The sequence below is a fragment of the Heterodontus francisci genome, chromosome 12 (genome assembly GCF_036365525.1).
Source record: "Heterodontus francisci isolate sHetFra1 chromosome 12, sHetFra1.hap1, whole genome shotgun sequence".
Classification (NCBI taxonomy): Eukaryota; Metazoa; Chordata; class Chondrichthyes; order Heterodontiformes; family Heterodontidae; genus Heterodontus; species Heterodontus francisci.
The window spans coordinates 101,561,979-101,583,396 of NC_090382.1; the positions used below are offsets into that span (position 1 = coordinate 101,561,979).

The window sequence follows — 21,418 nt, forward strand, 5'->3', positions numbered from 1 at the left end:
AAAATTGTGAAGTGATACATTTTGGTAGGAAGAACGAGGAGAGGCAATATAAACTAAAGGGTACAATTCTAAAGAGGGTGCAGGAATAAAGAGACCTGGAGGTATTTGTGCAAAGTGGGAGTGCCATGGTAGTTTGAGAAAGTGGTTGAAAAGTAATACGGGATGCTGGGTTTTATAAATAGGTATACAGTACAAAAGCAAAGAAGTTAAGATGAATCTTTATGAAACACTGGTTTGGCCTCAACTGGAGTATTGTGTCCAACTCTGGGCGCCACACTTTTGGAAGGATGTGAAGGCTTTAGAAAGGGCCAAAATATTTACGAGAGGAGCTTAAATCTTGGCTCTGCCAATCTGCATCCAAACTCTTGGGACTTAGGTAATTGGGATATGTTCCTTTGAGAAGAAAGTATGTTTTGATTAGTAAGTTTGCAGATGACACCAAAATTGGTGGTATAGTGGACAGTGAAGAAGGTTGTCTAAGGTTACAACAGGATATAGATCAACTGGAAAAGTGGGCAAGGGAGTGGCAAATGGAATTTAATGAAGACAAGTGCGAAGTGATGCATTTTGGGAAGTTAAACCAGGGCAGGACATATACAGTGAATAGCAGGGCCCTGGGGAGTGTTGTTGAGCAGAGAGACCTTGGGGTGCAAGTACATAGTTCCTTGAAAGTGGCAATACAGGTAGACAGAGTGGTGAAGAAGGCGTATGGGATGCTTGCCTTCAATCGTCCGAGGCATTGAGTACAAGAGTTGGGACGTCATGTTACAGTTGTACATAACGTTGGTTAGGTCGCATTTGGAGTACTGTGTGCAGTTCTGGTCGCCACACTACAGGAAAGATGTGATTAAGCTAGAGAGGGTGCAGAAAAGATTCACAAGGATGTTGCCTGGTTTGGAGGGCTTGAGTTATAGAGAGATTGGATAGGCTGGGTCTGTTTTCCCTGGAGCGAAGGAGGCTGAGAGGGTCATGATAGAGGTATGTAAAATTATGAGAGGTATAGATAGGGTAGATAGCCAGAGTCTGTTTCCCATGGTAGGGGTGACTAAAACTAGGGGGCATAGATTTAAGGTAAGAGAGAGGAGGTTTAAAGGGGATCAAAGGGGTAAATTTTTCACACAAAGAATAGTGGGTATCGGGAATGAGCTGCCAGAGGAGGTGGTGGAGACATGAACAGTAGTGACATTTAAGAGGCATCTGGACAGGTACTTGAATGAGCAAGGCTTGGAGGGATATGGAATTAATGCAGGCAGGTGGGATTAGTATAGATAGGCATTATGGTCGGCATGGACGCGGTGGGCCGAAGGGCCTGTTTCTATGCTGTACAACTCTATGACTTTATAATATTGTCAGGGCCCAAGCTTTTGCAGTATCCAGTGCCTTCAGTCGTTTCTTGATATCACGCGGAGTGAATCGAATTGGCTGAAGGCTGGCATCTGTGATGCTGGGGACTTCAGGAGGAGGCCAAGATGGATCATTAATTTGGCACTTCTGGCTGAAGATTGTTGCAAATGCTTTAGCCTTATCTTTCGCACTGATGTGTTGGGCTCCCCCATCATTGAGGATGGGGATATTTGTGGAGCCACCTCCTCCAGTTAGTTGTTTAATTGTCCTCTACCATTCATGGCTGGATGTGGCAGGACTGCAGAGCTTAGATCTGATCCGTTGGTTATGGGATCGCTTAGCTCTATTTATCTGTATACACAGGTAAAATTTAACGCAGAGAATTGTGAAGGAACAAAGAGACCTGGAGGTATTTGTGCAAAGTGAGAGTGTCATGGTAGGTTGAGAAAGTGGTTGAAAAGTAATACGGGATGCTGGGTTTTATAAATAGGCATACAGTCCCAGGGATGAGGGACTTCAGTGTGTGGATAGATTGGAGAAGCTCAGGTTATTCTCCTTAAAGGAGAGAAGGCTGAGAGGTGATTTGATAGAGATGTTCAAAATCATGAGGGGTCTAGACAAAATTGATAGAGAGAAACTGTTCCCATTGGTGGAAGGGTCGAGAACCAGAGGCCACACATTTGAAGTGATTGCCAAAAGAACCAAAGGCGACATGAGGAAAAGCTTTTTTTAAATGTAGTGAATAACTACGATCTGAAATGCACTGTCCGAGAGTGTGGTGGAGGCAGATTCAACCCTGACTTTCAAAAGGGAATTGGCTAAACATCTGAAGGGAAAACATTTGAAGGGCTATGGGGAAGGGACAGGGGAATGGGACTAGCTAAATTGCTCTTGTACACAGCTGGCATGGGCTTGATGGCCCGAAGGCTTCCTTCCGTGCTGTAACCATTCTATGATTCAGTACTGGGCAAACAGAAACCCTACAGGTGGGTGAAGATTTCTCTGTATCTTGACTTCAATACTCAAATATGTTACTGGGTCTTCACACATATCCAACACCAACGTAGCCAAACAGAATGAGTTAAACCTAATCTGAGACTCAAGCACATAACATGCTGACACTCCATTACGGTACGGAGTACTGCTACACTGTTGAAAGCAACATCTTTTAGAGGAGACATTAAATCGGTCTTCTTGCTCAGCTGGATGTAAAAGATCCCATGGCATTATTTGAAGAGCAGAGGAAGTCTCCTGATGTCCTGTCCAATATTTATCCCTCAACCAACACTTAAAAGAGATTATCTGGTCATTTATCTCAGTGCTGTTTGTGGGATTTGCTGTGCATAAATTGATTTTGCATTTTCCTACGTGACAACCGTGGCTACTCTCCAAAGTTTTTGTTAATTTCTTTCTTTCTCATTTAAGCATGAAGAGCCTGTTGGATTTCTTTACAAACATCTTATTATTGGTTAAGTCAAATTCTTTATCGTTTTGCATTATACATACAGTGGTTATGAAACGAATTAAGACTGATTGCAAAACATTCTAGGTCACAGAACATGAACTAAAGCAGAGAGGAATTCATAACAACTCCACTGCATAATATTTATTTCAACCAACAGAAGTTAAAAATAAGACCAGGCTCCACCTTGGCACATGAACTGGCACTCCCTACTTTCTTCCATTCCTTGGTTAGTGGGCAGTGAGGGGCAAATGACAATGTTTCTTGTGGAATAGTTATTACTCGTGTACAGTTAGGATGGCTTGCTGTTTCACTTTAATTTTCTTCTGAACATCACAATGATTTCAATCGGCATTCCTGCTGCAGCTATGTTTCAAACCACCAGACATTCCTGTGGACTCGAACTTGGGGGAAGTGAAGCTTAAACATTTTCAGAGAAGAAAACATTGCACTCTGGCTCATGGCTAAATCCCAAGCTATTTTTCCATGATACTGGTAGGGGGATAGGGTGAAAAGGTGAAGGTGAAGGGAACTATGTCTTACCCTGTATCATTTGTTTCTAAAAAGAAAAGGCAAGGCGATAGTGGCTGTAGAAGACACGGTTCTTTTCTATAATTGAAGAGTGATTAGTGCCAATTCAACCCTTTAATGAGAATCCTATCTTGAGCTTGACATAAACCCAGCAACTACAAGCCAGTCAGTTTAACCTCAGTGGTGGGAAAACTTCCAGAAATGATAATCCGGGATAAAATGAACAGTCAGTTGCACAACTATGGATTAACTGAGGAAAGCCAGCACAGATTTGATAAAGGCAAAACATGTTTAACTAATTTGATTGAGTTATTCAATGAGGTAACAGACAGGGTTGATGAGGGTAATGCAATTGATGTTGTGCACATAATTTTCCAAAAGACAATTGATAAAGTGCCACATAATAGGCTGCTACCAAAGTTGAAGCCCATGGAATAATGGGACAATGGGAGCATAAATACGAAGTTGGCTGAGTGACAGGACACAGAGAGTGGTCTTTTTTCGGACTGGAAGAAAGTATACAGTGGTGTTCCCCAGGGGTTGGTAGTAAGACTAGTGCTTTTCTTGATAATGTCTTGCAGGCTCCCACCTGTCAAGAATGAGGCATATTAATTTTGTCATATAAATATTGATTTTAAACTGTTGCTGGAGTGAAGAAAGGACTTGTCAAAAGAATTACCAGCCACTTGGCTGGAAGGACATTTGCATACTAACAGACAGTGCTTGTGGAGACAAAGGGCTATTCCCTGGTCCACTTAACCCACAATGGATTTTGATCACCAGACCATTGAAGGTGTAAGGAAGAGTATTCCAGAGACTGCTAGGGTGATACAATCCACAAAAGCCAGGACTGGTTAAACCAGCTGACTAACTGGCTGGTCCAGGTTTTTCTTTTTGAATTAACCACAGAGAGTTTGAACTGAGAAAGACGGTTTGCTCCTGGACTGAGAAGATCTCTCCTGTCTGCTCCCATCTCTTTCTCACGTAACTCCAAATCCACTGAAGACATGAAGCTCAAGAAAGAAAAGTCTCCTACATCGAACAAGATTTAAGAAGACTACTGGGCCCCAATGAAAAGCAAGCTCTACCTACAATCAAGGACCCGACAGCGAGCTCAAAGAACCGTAACCAAAACTATCTTCAGATATTGCCTCAAACTTTTCCACTTTATTTCTTCTGCATTTTTCTGTCCTTATCTGCATGTGTATATCGCGTATGCATACTAGCATTGGCGTTAGCCGAATTAGAGTTACTTTTAATAAAGTTCAACCTTTTTTCTTTAAACCTAAGAAAACCTGTTTGGTTGGTTTCTTTGCCTTCCAATTGGAAAGCAGTGAACAAAGATTCACAAAAGGGGAGCTTAAAAACACGGTGTGTTTAAAAATTAAACCGCGTTACGGTAAGACTAGGTGAAGCCTGAGAGCGAACCCTAGACCCCTTTCTCACTTGGTCATAACAATATATATTAATGACTTTTACTTGGGTGTACAGGGCACAATTTCAATTTCAAAACTTGCAGGTGACACAAAACTTGGAAGTATTTTGAACTGTAAGGAGGATTGTGTTGGACTTCGACAGGACATAGAATGGGTGGACACATGGTAGATGAAATTTAATGCAGAGGAATGGGAGGTGATACATTTTGGCAGAAAGAATGAAGAGAGACAACATAAAACAAAGGGTGCAATTCTAAAGGGGATGCAGGAATGGAGAGACCTGGATGAGGTCTCTCATCCTGGATGATATAAGAAGACATATGGGATCCTGGGTTTTATAAATAGAGGCATATTGTACAAAGGCAAGGAAGTTATGCTGAACCTTTATAAAACACAGGTTAGGCCTCAATTGGAATATTGTTTCCAATTTTGCATACCACACGTTAGGAAGGATGTGAAGGCCTTGCAGCAGGTGCAGAAAAGATTTACGAGAATAGTCCCAGGGATGAAGGACTTCAGTTATGTGGTTAGATTGGAGAAGCTGGGGTTGTTCTCCTTAGAGGAAGAGATGGTTGAAAGGAGATTTGATAGAGGTGTTCAAAATCATGAGTGGTCTGGACAGAGTAGATAGAGAGAAACTGTTCCCATTGCAGAAGGGTCGAGAACCACAGGACACCGAGTTATGATGAATGGCAAAAGAATCAATGGCGACATGAGGAAAAACTTTTTTTATGCAACAAATGGTTCTGATCTGCAATGCACTGGCTGAGAGTGTGGTGGAGGCAGATTCAATCATAGCTTTCAAAAATGGAATTGGACAAGTACATGAAGAGAAAATACTGCAGGGCAATGGGGAGGGGGCAGGGGAGCAGGACTAACTAAGTTGCTCTTGCAGAGAGCTAGCATGGCCACATGGGTCGAATGACCTTCTTCTGTGCTGTAACCATTCTATAACTCAGTACTGGGCAAATAGAAACCCTACAGTTGGGTGCAGAATTCGCCATACCTTGACTTCAATACTTTAGGTATATGACATTACATCCAGCTGCATGAGAGCAACATCAGTGTATTACTTGGGTTGTCAACAGTCCAGATTGTCCTGCATTCTGCAGGAACTAATCTACAGGACATTGTTGCAAATAACCTCGGAGAAAAAACTCGGGGCACTAAAACAAATTGTGGTTTTCATCATCATTTTCTTTGAACACTTCAATTTATTAATTATAAAAACATTGGAGATAGAGCAAAACACAGGGCTGGGCGGGGAAATTGGGGGCGGGAGGTCATGTGATGAATGAAACCAGAGTTGCCAACTCTATGCATGACCCACCCATGTACACTCAGACTAAGAAGTGGGTCGACATAGGCATACTGGACTTTGTTTTGATAGAGATCCACACAAAGCAAAAGCAGACTCCTCCTATGGCAAAATCAAAGACCAATATTTTACTACATCTACAGTACTACCATTGTAATAAAGCAGCTGGGATAGACAGTCCTATATCTTGGTACCTAGTGCGGAAACTCAACCCCCATCAGCGAGCAGGGTGCAAAGTCTGCCATTTTGAGAAGTGTTTATTTTACTCAACGCATTTGCATATCGCTGAACACAAAATCTGTCAGAGAACATAGAACATTACAGCGCAGTACAGGCCCTTCAGCCCTCGATGTTGCGCCGACCTGTGAAACCATCTGACCTACACTATTCCATTTTTCATCTTTTGTTTCCTTATTTGTCCCATTACCACTCCTTTTTGCCTTGCACTATCATCCCATTTGTCATTTAATCGCTCCTTGCCTATCACAGACCTTCCCTATTGCTCTTCCCTTCCCTCCCACCATTCCCTGCCTCTGTACTTGCTTAAAAATTGTTAAATTTCTAACTTTTCCCAGTTCTGATGAAAGGTCACCGACCCGAAATGTTAACTCTGTTTCTCTGTCCACAGGTGCTGCCATACAGCTGTGCAGTTGGGCAATGCTCTAAAAGGTAACTTAAAAAAAAATTCCTTGATATGTTCAAGTTTGGTAACTTGATAAACCTATTTTTAGTTGTATTAATCAAACTTCATCACAAGAAAATAAGTATTTTTAGTCACAATATCAATCCATCACCTGTGAGTATTGTGATATAAATGACTGAAAATGACATAAAAAATATACAGAACCACTTGCTAGTCATTGTGAGGTAGAGTAGTCAATTTCTTAGTAGATTAGGAAAAAAAATTCAAAAGTTTTTAAATCGTGCCTATTAAATGTCCTTGCACCCAAACTATCCAGCTTAATTACTACAGCCTCCTCGATAGCCTACAATCAAGTGCAATTAGCGAAAACTCCCAATGGTGATTAATTCATCCTGGAGGCGTGGCCAGTTTTGTGGGCAGGACCTGCTTCTAGCGCAATATTTTTGAAACTAGCACAAATGATGACAGACAAAAGTAATTTGGGTTGAATTTAATTTGCGCTTAAAATTCCACAATCAATCATGAGGGTCATATCAATTTCGGGTGAATTGTGCAGAAAATACCTGGGCAATCAAATGGGAAACTCTACCCTCCAGAGTCAGCTATGCTTCTATAGTGGAAAAGCAACTTTTCGTGACACAAAGAAAGCCGTTCATTTGTAGGCAGCCTCGTTGAGTTGATGTTCTATATAATGGGACAAGACATTTTGCCTAATGTAGCTAGTTCAAATGTTAGTCATATATTTCAGTGCAAAGGTCTCGTCTCTTCAAACTAGTGGAAAGAATCTGGATCCAGACAGCTTTTAAAAGTAAAACAAATGGGCTTTTTTTATTTCTCTGTCAGGAGTATTGACAGCCTGCCAGCCAGACAAGTTCCAAGGTCTGTATTTTTCAACATGTTTCTGAAGGACCTGTATTACTCTACACAGTGCTGAGCTTTGAAACCTCATCAATAAAAAAAAAGAAAGAGGCTTAAACATGCTTGCAGTACAGTGAAGCTGTCAGCATCTCCTGTTCATCTGGAACTTCCGTTTGCTGGTGCCTTAAGTTTTCACATCCTTTTATTCCCACTGTCAGCATTGGTGCATTTAAATCTGCACATAACCTCAGCTGGATTCAGGGGAGTGGTGCCCTGCTCTTACTTTTACATTCAGACGAAAGTGGAGTCTGTCTCCCGTAGTAACGAGCCCTGACAACGATCGTGCACATGACCAGTTCCCTGCATTACCAAAACCTGTTCCATTATCCTACCAGATCAGCAGCTCTACATTGGCTTCATTAAAGAGACTCAGGGATAGGTTGGGCTACGCAACACCCACTTTTCAGGCAATCCCCTCCCCCGCCACCTCCCTAATCCCAAGGCCACCAAGCATTTATCTGTGGCCCAATCTTCCATCACTTATTTATTTTATTTTTTTATTTTTTTATTTAGAGATACAGCACTGAAACAGGCCCTTCGGCCCACCGAGTCTGTGCCGACCAACAACCACCCATTTATACTAACCCTACAGTAATCCCATATTCCCTATCACCTACCTACACTAGGGGCAATTTACAATGGCAAATTTACCTACCACTTGCAAGTCTTTGGCTGTGGGAGGAAACCGGAGCACCCGGCGAAAACCCACGCAGACACAGGGAGAACTTGCAAACTCCGCACAGGCAGTACCCAGAATCGAACCCGGGTCCCTGGAGCTGTGAGGCTGCGGTGCTAACCACTGCGCCACTGTGCCACCCACTTACTTGCCTGGTTTCCTCCAACACTGCTCTTCATAAGGGAATGAGGGCCAAGACCCAATTTCCCTGGCTCCTTGGACCCGACCATTCATGTGTCGGGCAAGAATTCAAAAATGGGCACTCCTGAATTTATAAGCTTCAATTCTTCCATTTGAGAGCACCCATACACCAGCAGATGTTGGATACAGTAGCTTGAGAGCACCCATACACCAGATGTTGGATACAGTAGCTTAATGGTTATATTACTGGACTAGTAATCTAGAGGTCTCAACAAAGTGCAGTACAGGAACAGGCCATTCGGCCCTCCAAGCCTGCGCCGATCTTGATGCCTGCCTAAACTAAAACCTTCTGCACTTCCGGGGACCGTATCACTCTATTCCCATCCTATTCATGTATGTCAAGATGTCTCTTAAACATCGCTATCGTACCTGCTTCCACCACCTCCTCCGGCAGCAAGCTCCAGGCACTCACCACCCTCTGTGTAAAGAACTTGCCTCGCACATCCCCTCTAAACTTTGCCCATCTTACTTAAACCTATGTCCCCTAGTAACTGACTCTTCCACCCTGGGAAAAAGCTTCTGACTATCCACTCTGTCCATGCCGCTCATAACTTTGTAAACCTCTATCATGTCGCCCCTCCACCTCCATCATTCCAGTGAAAACAATCCGAGTTTATCCAACCTCTCCTCATAGCTAATGCCCTCCAGGCCAGGCAACATCCTGGTAAACCTCTTCTGTACCCTCTCCAAAGCCTCCATGTCCTTCTGGTAGTGTGGCGACCAGAATTGCACGCAATATTCTAAGTGTGGCCTAACTAAAATTCTGTACAGCTGCAGCATGACTTGCCAATTTTTATACTCTATGCCCCGACCGATGAAGGCAAGCATGCTGTATGCCTTCTTGACTACCTTATCTACCTGCGTTGCCACTTTCAGTGACCTGTGGATCTGTACGCCCAGATCTCTCTGCCTGTCAATACTCCTCAGGGTTCTGCCATTTACTGTATACTTCCCACCTGCATTAGACCTTCCAAAATGCATTACCTCACATTTGTCCAGATTAAACTCCATCTGCCATTTCTCTGCCCAAGTCTCCAACCGATCTATATCCTGCTGTATCCTCTGACAATCCTCAACACTGTCCACAACTCCACCAACCTTTGTGTCATCCGCAAACTTACTAATCAGACCAGCTACATTTTCCTCCAAATCATTTATATATACTACAAACAGCAAAGGTCCCAGCACTGATCCCTGCGGAACACCACTAGTCACAGCCCTCTATTCAGAAAAGCAACCACAGCAGTTGGGGGAAATATAAATTTATTTAGTCAAATTCATCTGGAATAAAAAGCTGGTGTCAGCAGTGGCAACCATAAAACTACGTTTTGTCATAAAAACCCAATTGGTTCACTAATCTCGTTTAGGAAAGGAAACCTGTTGTCCTTACCTGGTCTGACCTATAAGTGACTCCAGGCCCACAGCAATGTGGTTCACTCTTAACTGCCCTTTAAAGTGGCCTAGCAAGCCATTCGGTTGTATGAAAATCACTTTGATGGGACTGCAGCAGTTTAGGAAGGTGGCTCATCACCACCTTCTCAAGTGCAATTACGGAAGGGCAGTAAATGTTGGGTTTGTCAGTGATGTCCACATCCAATAAATGAATAAATAAAGGGGGGAATTTTATGCTTGCGGCAGGGTTTTCGACGTCGGGGGGAACAGACGCCGAGATCCCTGCGTCGCCTCTTTCCCGGAAGCCCGCCAATCAGGCACTTAACTGGACAGCGGCAGGCCTTCCATTAGATTTAGGCCCCCATCCCCTTCTCAATGCTGGATCCCTCGTTCAGGCACTAAGTACCTATGAATGATGGACCACCACCTCACCACCACCCCCGCACACCCACGGGAGTGCCGGCCACCGCCACCAATATGGCACCGAGACTGACGGCGGGAGCGGATAAGCACTTAATTCATTAGTTTAAATATATTTACATATTCAAATTGTGATGCTGCCGCCAGGCGGAGAGGGCCACCACGAGGCCTCACCGCCACCGGCAATATGAGGACAGACCTTCCTGGCGTCAAGGCCCATCGCGGGCCTCTCCCGGAGCCATTTTCCGGGCCCCCCCAACCACAACCCCTGACATCAGTGGGGCCGGTAAAATCTAGCCCGTTATGAAGTAGTGTTCCTATCCTACAATCTGTACATAGTGCACAGTTTTCTGCCCATGATGATGAATGGATAGAAAATTATGAGTGCACTCACCTCCTCACCCAAATTCCCAATATATATTTACTGCCATGAGATGCTCGGCTAACTTGGACAACCTATCCCATCAGTTAAAGTGCCTTGTACCTTGAAGACTAAAAGCAGAACAAGTTGTCTCAAGGGAAAGACTGACCTTCATCTTTATTAATGTTTTGGAGCGGATGAAATTTGACAATGGTGCCTTGTGGAAATTGGTGAGAATTCCTAACATTCCTAAATGTGAAAGCAATATTATAAATGAATGCTACTCCTACTCAAAGTAATACAGGAAGAACAGATTAATTTCAAAATCCTTTTCTGACTAGCCTCAGCGTTTGAGACGCATAACACAATGCAATAGGCTACTGTTTCCCTGGCAACCAGTGGTTTCACTAGGATTTTAAGTCTTCCAGTCCTGGATCGAAGGGGCACAAGCTGCAATCAGGAAGTGTGCAATACTGACTCAGTGACGAATAAAGAGGGCCAACTCAAAAATAGCCACAGGTCTATAGTAAATTAGAATTTACTCCCGTTAAGTGGGAATGCAGAAATCTTGTTCAGAAGCACAACCTTGCCTAACTGAAAATATCTCACTTCAAAAAGAAAATCTCCATAGTTGCTGAGCAAGGTGATTGGTTTGTTAGCTACCAGATAAAAAAATGGTCCAGCCAAGAATCTGAACTGATTTTGCTTACATTCTCCAAGGGATATTTTCAATAAGTGTCACTCTGGGATGTGTGTCAAATTAGATCAAATCCACCAGAATATCATTACATTTCTCTGATTTCTCAATGCCAGAGAAGCTCCTACTTTCAGTTTCTGGTGCCTAGAAAATGGTCAGGCCAGGAAACAATCTCATGCTGAATGGGTAGGCCCAAGGTTCACCCAATATTGGATCTCAGGCCTCAATAAAATTGAACAGGCCTTGCTCACAACTCCATCTCCCTCCCTGTTGTTCAGACAGGAGGCACCAAATGGCACATAACCTTAGTACCTTGGAACTCGCTCCCACAAGGAGTAATTGAGGCAAATTGCATAGATGCATTTAAGAGGAAGTTGGATAAACACATGAGGGAAAAAGGAATGTGCTGATAGGTCAGCTGAAGATGGCTGGGAGGAGACTCACGTGTAGCATAAATACTGGCATGGACCAGATGGAATGAATGGCCTGTTTCCATGCTGTGCATGCTACTGAATTCTTGTTCCATTTGGAGGTGAGTTTCAACCTAGTCAAGATCTCTTAACTTTCCCTTTGCAACATTGCTCAGCTCAGCACCTACTTCACTCCCAGTGAAACCCTCATCTGTGCTTTCATTACCTCCAGACTGTTGATGGTTATAAGGCACAGATGTTCGTTAATGTGTGCTCAACCACAGTTGGAGTTAGCAGTAACTCATAAATAATAAAATAATAGCATCGAAAAGGAGACAAATATGATTCACTTCTTGTCGTTAATCTTTATCTGGAAACAAATACGTAACTACCCAAATAATGAAAATTCTGGACGACAACTTCAACTCTGAGCAATACAAAATGTCTTCAAAAAGGATTATTCCTTAGACTCTGAAGGCAATTTAAAACAAAAAAATTCTGCGTCTTCACATTTAACACTCTTGCTTTTGGACTTTCTTGGCATTTCAGAAGTACTGTACCAAGCACTAATTGGGAAGGCGGGGAGGCTGTGGCGGGGGAGGGGGTGGTGGGGGGGAGGGGGTGGCAGAGAAGAGAAAGAATTCGTCTCTGCTTACTCTAACCCAAGGGAAAAAATGGCAACTCAAGCAAGATCGACACACCTGTGTGAGGTCAATACCCTTATCGTGGAAAGTTATTTTAGAAAATGGCACAGTAGCCCATTAGCCTCAGTGTAGTCAGAAAAACATCAGATCAACTTCGCATTACTCATGACACAGAACTCTACAGAACCTAAATGTTATCAGCAGAACAGAGAGAGAGAGAGAGAGAGAGACATGGAGACGGGGGTGGTGGGGCAGGGGGCGGGAGGAAGAGAAAAAAACAACTGGATCCAGTTACGCCTGTTTTCTGGGCAATAATGACTGATTTAATGCGAATCTATCCCACATAAGTCTGCATGAAATATGTCAGGTGCCATATTAACTCAGTTGATATTCAGGGATTCCTTGAAGCCATCTAAAGCGTACGTTAGGCCTCTTGCATATGCTTGTGAGAGGCCTAACACGTGTTTAAAGGACCCCACTTTGAAAAATGGCCAAAACCTAGAGATAGTTAGTACTGCACAAGCTCCAACTAGTTTTTCAGGCTTTAAAGCAGCTATATCAGCAATCCTACTACTAGTGGCTGAAGACAAATTAAGTCCACTTTTTTTTAACTGAACTGAATGTGCAGTCAGGAGGAGCAGGAGTGCTTGGCCTGGATCCACAGAAATACTGCCGGCCACTGCCAACGCAGACTCCATCCGGCTTGCCTCCCCTCGTTTTCCCAAAACCTGCATGAGGGCTGCTGCTAGCGTCTTGAGTCATCTGATCTTGCTCTGGACCCGACTCCCGAGCTGCATCAGGACGTCAGATTGGCGCCCGCAGCAGGGCGGTTTCATGGAATAATTTCAAGAGATCCTCTCGAGAACGCCAGGCAGGGATTCCAAAATCCTGAACACTTCTCTTCAAAACAGCAGACGAGAAGGCAAAGCGGAGGTGCTTTACCCATGAGGAGCCTACGACTGTCAACAAAAAATAGGCCAACTTAAAACAATGAATTTTAGTTCAGACTCTTGGGGTCTAATATATCTATATCTTGAGGCTTAACATCATCATCATCTCTGGTTTGAGACATTAACATTGACTTCAAAAACGACCTACAATATCACAGGTTATTAATAGTTTGCTGTATTCCACCAAAAAGATGAATATTCCAATAAGTCTTACCTATGGATGTGAAGAATTCAGCCTGTATTTGCCAGACATAGCACCAGTTTGCCAACAGAAAAAAGAGAGCCCAATCCTTCATGTTCAAAGCGCATGCAAGAGACCTAAGAATGAAAACATGGCATCATTAGGGAATCACAATTCAACTCAGTAAATACCAAATATCTCCAATTAGGCAAGATCTCTTCAGATCAGATGATGAGGCAAGTCTGGTAACTCGGGAATAAAAATGCTTCGCTTCCAACTGGAAGAGCATGGCTTCCAGATCCAGAACTAACAGAAGCACCACTGTGGTATAGAGGTGGTCAGGTTTTTCTTTTAAGAAATAGCAGGCTGTTTCAATAGGAAACAAACATTGTCCTGGCAATATTTATCCCTCAACTGGCATCAATACAACACATTATCTGGCCATAATCACTTTGCTGTTTGTAGTACTTGCTGGAGGACACAAATAACTTCCCAGAAATGTTAGGGAACCAAGAGTCTAATGACAGGGAGGAACTGAAGGAAATCCGTATTAGTAAGAAAATAGTGCCAAGGAAATTAATGGGGTTAAAGGCTGACAAATCCCCAGGGCCTGATAATCTACATCCCAGAGTAGTAAAGGAAGTGGCTCTGGAAATAGTGGATGCATTGGTGGTCATTTTCCAAAATTGTATAGACCCTGGAGCAGTTCCAACAGACTGGAGGGTGGCAAATGTAACCCCACTATTTAGAAAAGGAGGCAGAGAAAAAACAGGGAACTACAGACCAGTTAGCCATACATCAGTAGTGGGGGAAATGCTAGAGTCTATTATAAGGGATGTGATAACAGAACACCTGGAAAGCATAATTGGGATTGGACAAAGTCAGCATGGGTTTACGAAAGGGAAATCATGCTTAACAAATCTACTGGTGTTTTTTGAGGATGTAACTAGTAGAATAGATAAGGGATAACCAGTGGATGTGGTGTATTTGGATTTTCCGAAGGCTTTTGATATGCTCCCACGTAAGAGGTTAGTGTGCAAAATTAAAGCACATGGGATTGGGTGTAATATACTGGCATGGATTGAGAATTAGTTGACAGACAGGAAACAGACAGTAGGAATAAACGGGTCTTTTTCCGGGTGGCAGGCAGAGAGAAGTGGGGTACTGCAGGGATCATTGCTTGGGCTCCAGCTATTCACAATATATTAATGACTTGGGTGAGGGAACTAAATGTAACATTTCCAAGTTTGCAGACAACACAAAGCTGGGGGGGAATGTGAGCTGTGAGGAGGATGCAAAGAGGCTCCAATGTGATTTAGACAAGTTGGGTGAGTGGGCAAATGCATGGCAGATACAGTACAATGTGGATAAATGTGAGTTTATCCACTTTGGTTGTAAAAACAGAAAGGCAGATTATTATCTGAATGGTGATAGATTGGGAAAGGGGGAGGTGCAACGAGAGCTGGGTGTCCTTGTACACCAGTCGCTGAAAGTAAGCATTCAGGTGCAGCAAGCAATTCGGAAGGCAAATGGTATGTTGGGCTTCATTGCAAGAGGATTTGAGTACAGGAGCAAGGATGTCTTACTGCAGTTATACAGGGCCTTGGTGAGACCACATCTGGAGTATTGTGTGCAGTTTTGGTCTCCTTATTTGAGGAAGAATGTTATTGCCATTAAGGGATTGCAAACAAGATTTTCTAGGCTGATTCCTGGGATGGCAGGATTGACGTATGAGGAGAGATTGGGTCGACTAGGCCTATATTCACTAGAGTTTAGAAGAATGAGAGGGGATCTCATAGAAACCTATAAAATTCTAACAGGACTAGGCAGGTTAGATGCAGGGAGGATATTCTCGGTGGCTGGGGAGTCCAGAACCAGGGATCACAGTCTCAGGATACGGGGTATGCCATTGAGAACCGAGATGAGGAGAAATTTCTTCACTCAGAGGGTGGTGAACCTGTGGAATTCTCTACCGCAGAAGGCAGCGGAGGCCAAGTCATTAAATATATTCAGGAAGGAGATAAATATATTTCTTAATGCCAAAGGGATCAAGGGATATGGAGAGAAAGCGGGAACAGGGTACTGAATTAGACGATCAGCCATGATCTTTTTTAAATGGCAGAGCAGGCCCAAAGGGCCGAATGGCCTACTGCTGCTCCTATTTTCTATGTTTCTATGTACACAAATTGCCTGCTGCATTAAATAGGTTACTATAGTGACCATACTTCAAAAGTACTTCATTGGCACGTTGGAACATCCTCAGGTCATAGAAGACACTGGACAGAATTTTATGCCACCCCAGCCGAGCTGGATGGTGGTGGTGGTGGGGGGGGGGGGGGTGGCGTAAAATGGAGCGGGAGGCTCCGGGAGACCTTCCCTACCCCACTTTACGTAGGGCGGGGGAGGCGGGTAGGGTGAAAACTTGACTGCCCGCCCCAGGCCAATCAAGGCTCTTAAGTGGCCAATTAATGGCAACTTAAGGGCCCTTACCCACCTCCATGTGGATTTTACGCTTGGGAAGCGGGCGTCTTGCAGCTGGGAAAGGCCACCCGGTAAAAGCTGGTGGCCTCTCAGCGTCCCGGGCGTGGGCCCTGACAAACGGGCACAGGGTGCCCAATTGAGGGCTGCCCCCACTTCGCCCCAAATGACACCCTTGCCTCGCCGTGGCCTGACAGATTACCCCCAGCGAGGCAACCCAAACCTACCTGCACTCCTGGCTCCATGTCCTCGGCTAGGCTGCAGTCACTGTTCCAGGTGGCGCTGCGTTGATTAAGAGCCACCAGCCTGACGATTGGCCGGCAGTTCAATGAGGTGGGACTTCCTCCCTCAAGCTGGTGGAAGCCCTGCCTCGGAACAATTAATGCCTGGGGACCCGTAAAATGCGGGACGGATCCCCAGGCTAGGCGTAAGTGGGTTCGCCACTGACTTTTACGTCGGCGGCCAGCTCCCGTCCACCCAATGTAAAATCCAGCCCACTATATAAATAAATGTTATTTCTTTCTTTAAGCAATAAGTACTCATCAGACAGAAAGTGGATTAATAGCTCACACAACTGCACGCACATTTTCTCTCAGTCAGTACCAGAAGCTTCAGCTGCAGCTGTTATCTGGGTTGCATACATTTGCACCACACTCACTCCCACGAGAAGAAAATGTTAAAATTGCACAGCATCCATGTTAATACCTGTGTGTTCTCACTGCTGATAGACAAGGGTTTGTACTTTTAGTTAGAGTCAAATACCTCAGACACACCTTTGGCAAATTACCTCAGAACTGGCTACTGATTAAAAATTTTGCATATGGCACGCATTTCCTCCCTGTGTCACACTACATCCCGTCACACTTTAGTTATCGCATTTCAGGTCATCCTCAAACTCACTGGTGATGAATGTCAAAGGAGATCTGCTGGTGTCTTTAGTTGTTGACTGAGGCACGGCAATACATATTAATATTTAGAGGCATGAGGCAATTCAGAAGGCTTGAGGATTTCCTCTATATAAAAAGAAACTTCTTTTCACTAAAATACCAGTAATAGTATAAAGGGAGAGGAATGTCCTCATCACAGATGTGATGTGCACATTGATACGTGACACATCAATAATTTAGTCTTAAAATTAATCCTGAAGGAAATCATCTGCTCATCATTGGAACAAGAGTAGGCCATTCAACACCTTGAGCCTGTTCAATCATTCAACTAGATCATGATTGATCTATATCTCAATTCCATTTACACGCCTTGATTTCATATCCTATAGACAGAGCTAAGCGACCCCACAACCAACGGATCAGATCAAAGCTTTGCAGTCCTGCCACATCCAGTTGTGAACGGTGGTGGACAATTAAATAACTAACCAGAGGAGAAAGAGATTCCACAATCATTACCATCCCTCAAATGATGAGGGAGCCCAGCAAATCAGTGCAAAAGGACAAGACTGAAGCATTTGGAACCATCTTCAGCCAGAAGTGCCGAGTGGATGATCCATCTCAACCTCCTCGTGAGGTCCCCGGTATCACAGATGCCAGTCTTCAGCTAATTTGATTCATTCCACGTGATATCAAGAAGCAGCTGAAGGCATTAGAAAAAGTAAAGAATATGTGCCCCTGACAACATCCCAGCTGTAGTACTGAAGACATGTGTTCCAGGATTAGTCGTACCCCTGGCCAAGCTGTTCCTGTACAGTTATAACACTGCAACTAGCTGCCAATATGGAAAATTGCTCAGGTATGTCCCAGCCACAAAAAGCAGGACAAATCTATCCAGCCAGTTACCACCACATCAGTCTACTAACTAGTATCAGCAAAGTGATGGAAGATGTTGTTGACAGGACTATCAAGCAGCACTTACTCAGCAACAAGCTACTCATCATTGCTCAGTAATGCTCAGCTTGAGTTCCACCAGGGCCACTCAGCTCCAGACCTCATTTCAGCCATGGTCCAAATCATGGACAAAAGAGCTGAATTCAAGAGGTGAGGTGAGAGTGACTGCCCTTGACATCAAGTGTGGCAACGAGGAGCTCTAGCAAAATTGAAATTAATGGAAATCGGGGAAAACGCTTCACTGATTGGAGTCATATCTAGCACAAACATAGATAGTTGTGGTTGTTGGAGACCAATGATCTCAGCCTCAGGATATTGCTTTATGAGTTCCTCAGGGGAGTGCCCTAGGACCAACCATTTTCAGCTGCTTCATCAATGACCCTCCCACCAATCATAAGGTCATAAGTGGGGATGATCGCTGATGATTGCACAGTATTCAGTACAATTGCAACACTTCAGATGCTGAAACAGTCTATGCTCACATGCAGTAAAACCTGGACAACATTCAGACTTGGGCTGATAAATGGCAAGTAACACTTGTGTTACACAAGTGCCAGGCAATGACCATTTCCAACAAGAGAGAATCTAACCATATCCCCTTGACATCAACAGCTTTACCATCACTGAATCCCCAATGAACAACATCCTGGGGGTCATCATTGACCAAAACTCAACTGGACCAGCCATATAAATACTGTGGTTACGATAGCACGTCTGAGCAGACGTATTCTGCAGCAAGTAACTCATATCCTGACTCCCCAAAGCCTGTCCACCATCTACAAAGCACAGGTCAGGACTGTGATGGAATACTCTCCATTCGACTGGATGGGTGTAACTCCAACACTCAAGAAGCTCAACACCATCCAGGACAAAGCAGCCCCCCTTGATCGACACCCCATCCACCACCTTAAACATTCACTCCCTCCACCACAAGCACACAGTGGCAGCAGTGTGTACCATCTACAAGATACACTGCAGCAACCTGCTAAGACTCCTTTGACACCACCTTCCAAACTTGTGGCCTCTATCAACTAGAAGGACAAGGGCAGCAGACGCATGGGAACACCACCACCTGAACGTTCCCCATCATGTTACACATCATCCTGACTTGGAACTATATCGCCGTTCCTTCAGCATCGCTGGGTCAAAATCCTGGAACTCCCTTCCTAACAGCACTGGACTGCAGCGGTTCAAGAAGGCAGCTCACCACCACCTTCTCAAGGCCAATTAGGGATGGGCAATAAATGACGGCCTAGCCAGGGATACTCACATCCCACAGAAATTTACAGCATGGAAGGAGACAATATGGGCTCATCATGTCCACACCAGCCAAAAATGAGCCATCCAGCCTAATCCCACCTTCCAGTGCTTGGGCCATAGCCTTGTAGGTTACAGCACTTAACTTCAAATCCAAGTACTTTTTAAATGTTATGAAGGTTTCGGCCTGCACTGCCCTTTCAGGCAGTGAGTTCCAGATCCCCACCATCCTCTGCGTGAAAATCTTTTCCCTGGAATTCCCTCTAAACCTTCCACCTCTTACCCTAAGTCTATGCCCCCTGGCTATGGACCCCTCAACCAAGGAAATGAATAAAAAAGGAAAATCTCTTAATAGCCTCGCCTAATGAAAATCTATAAATCTCAGTTTTCTTAAATTGACCCAGACTCAACAGCTTTTTGAGCGAGAAATCTGCAGATTTCCACTACACTTTTGTGAAGAAATACTTTCGGATATCACCCCTGAATGGCCTAGCAGGGCTACGGACCAAATGATGGAAGGTGGGATTAGAATGGGTGGATTGTTTTTTGGCCAGCATAGACATGATGGGTCAAATGGCCTCTTTCTATGATTCTATACTTGTTCTGGATTCCTCCACCAGAGGAAGTTTCTCTCTAGCTACCTTATCAAATCCTAGAATCATCTTAAACACCTCAAATTGAATCACCCCTTAATTTTCTATTCTCAAGGGAATACATGCCTAGCCAATGAAACCTGTCCTCATAATCAGACCCTTTTATCCCCAGGTATAATTCTGGTGAATCTGTAATTAACCCCCTCCAAGGCCAATATATTCCTGAGGTGCAGTAACGAGAACTGAATGCCGTATTTCAGCATCTAACAGAAGTTTGATATTGCTACTGTTGACTTTGAATGATTCTGCTTAAAATGGCAAACACGTTAGATGAGGATCCTATCCCCAAAAATGTGCTATAAATAATTCTCCTGCTTGAATGCTTTCGACAAAAGTCACTTGGAATCCACTAGCGTGGGTTTATCACTTGCTGCAGCGTTTTGTTTTTGGATGCACAGATAACTATGTATTCTTTGCTCAAATTATCACCCCCTTTTCCAAGATTTCCATCAATCCTTGTGGAAGCAGCCATTCTTCATGTAGAAACTATACAGTGGGCTTAGCGCCATTGAGGTGGGCAGTCAGGCCCAATCTTACACTTGACTAATAAAAACAAAGATTAATTTTCTAGTCAGGGTCACTGGACAATTCTGCCCCCTGCCCCCAAAGATGGGAACAATGGCTGATTTCCCTACCCCAAGGATACATGGTAAATTGCAGTGCTCTGCAGCACAGCCCATGGATCTAACCTGGGAGTTTCCCCCTCTATTATGTCTCAGTATCACAGCATGTGGTGCATTTAAAAATGAAGGAAGAATTACATTTACATAACACCTTCCACGGTCTCAGAACATTCCATAGTGCTTCACAGCCAACAGGGTACTTTTGAAGTACAGTCACTGTTGTAACATGAGAAATGTGGCAGCCAATTTATGCACAACAAACTCCCACAAACAACAATGAGAAAATGAAGATAATCTGGTTGACGATATAAATATTGGCCAGGATACCTTGCAGAACTTCACTGTTCTTCTTTGAAATAGCACTGCGAGATTTTGTTTATGTCCGCCTGACAGGGTAGGTGGCCTTGCTTCCTTAGTACCACACTGGAGTGTCAGCTTAGATTTCCATCCAAGTGTCTGTAATGGGGCTTGAAAGGGCAACCTTAGTCGCTGAGCCAGTGCTGTGTTTGAGAGTAATTTGTTTTGGCCAGACTGAACTGTGATTTTTGATATAGTTTTACAGTGAACAGACACCACTGTTATTAATAGTATTATGCAACACTCGGACTTATTTACAGATCCACTGAGTGACACTGGAAACTGGGAATCTCAAAGTCAAGGTTAAATAGCTATGGTTTCCCTCTGAGTTCTGGCACCCACCATCTAAAGAATGAGCATAATTAAAATGTTATTTATAACAGAAACCAATGGGGATCAAAGTGGCTTAAATGGTTAAATACACACAAAAACACAATTTATATTGGAGTACTCGCATGAAAAGATGCAAATCGCTACAAATAAAGAGAAAATTAATTGGTCCCATGCTTTCAACAAGAGCTGTAATCAAAGGGGGTGTGGGTCAGAGGATCAGTGCTGCAGTGTTCTAAGTTCTATCTCCAAACTGTGCTCCCTTTGGAGGTGGGCACACAGGATTAGAGAATCTATC

The 21,418-nt window shown here is 43.9% G+C and overlaps 1 protein-coding gene across 13 annotated transcripts in view; it reads right to left on the reverse strand.

Moving 5' to 3' along the window:
* The window catches only part of LOC137376020 (prolyl 4-hydroxylase subunit alpha-2-like), a 132,929-nt gene that overhangs the window by 79,534 nt on the left and 31,977 nt on the right, over positions 1 to 21,418 (reverse strand). For all 13 annotated transcript variants that reach the window (XM_068043943.1, XM_068043940.1, XM_068043946.1 and 10 more), the window contains one exon: positions 13,618 to 13,721. In XM_068043943.1, the coding sequence (XP_067900044.1) occupies positions 13,618 to 13,721 (104 nt within the window). The remainder of the gene's footprint in view (positions 1 to 13,617; positions 13,722 to 21,418) is intronic.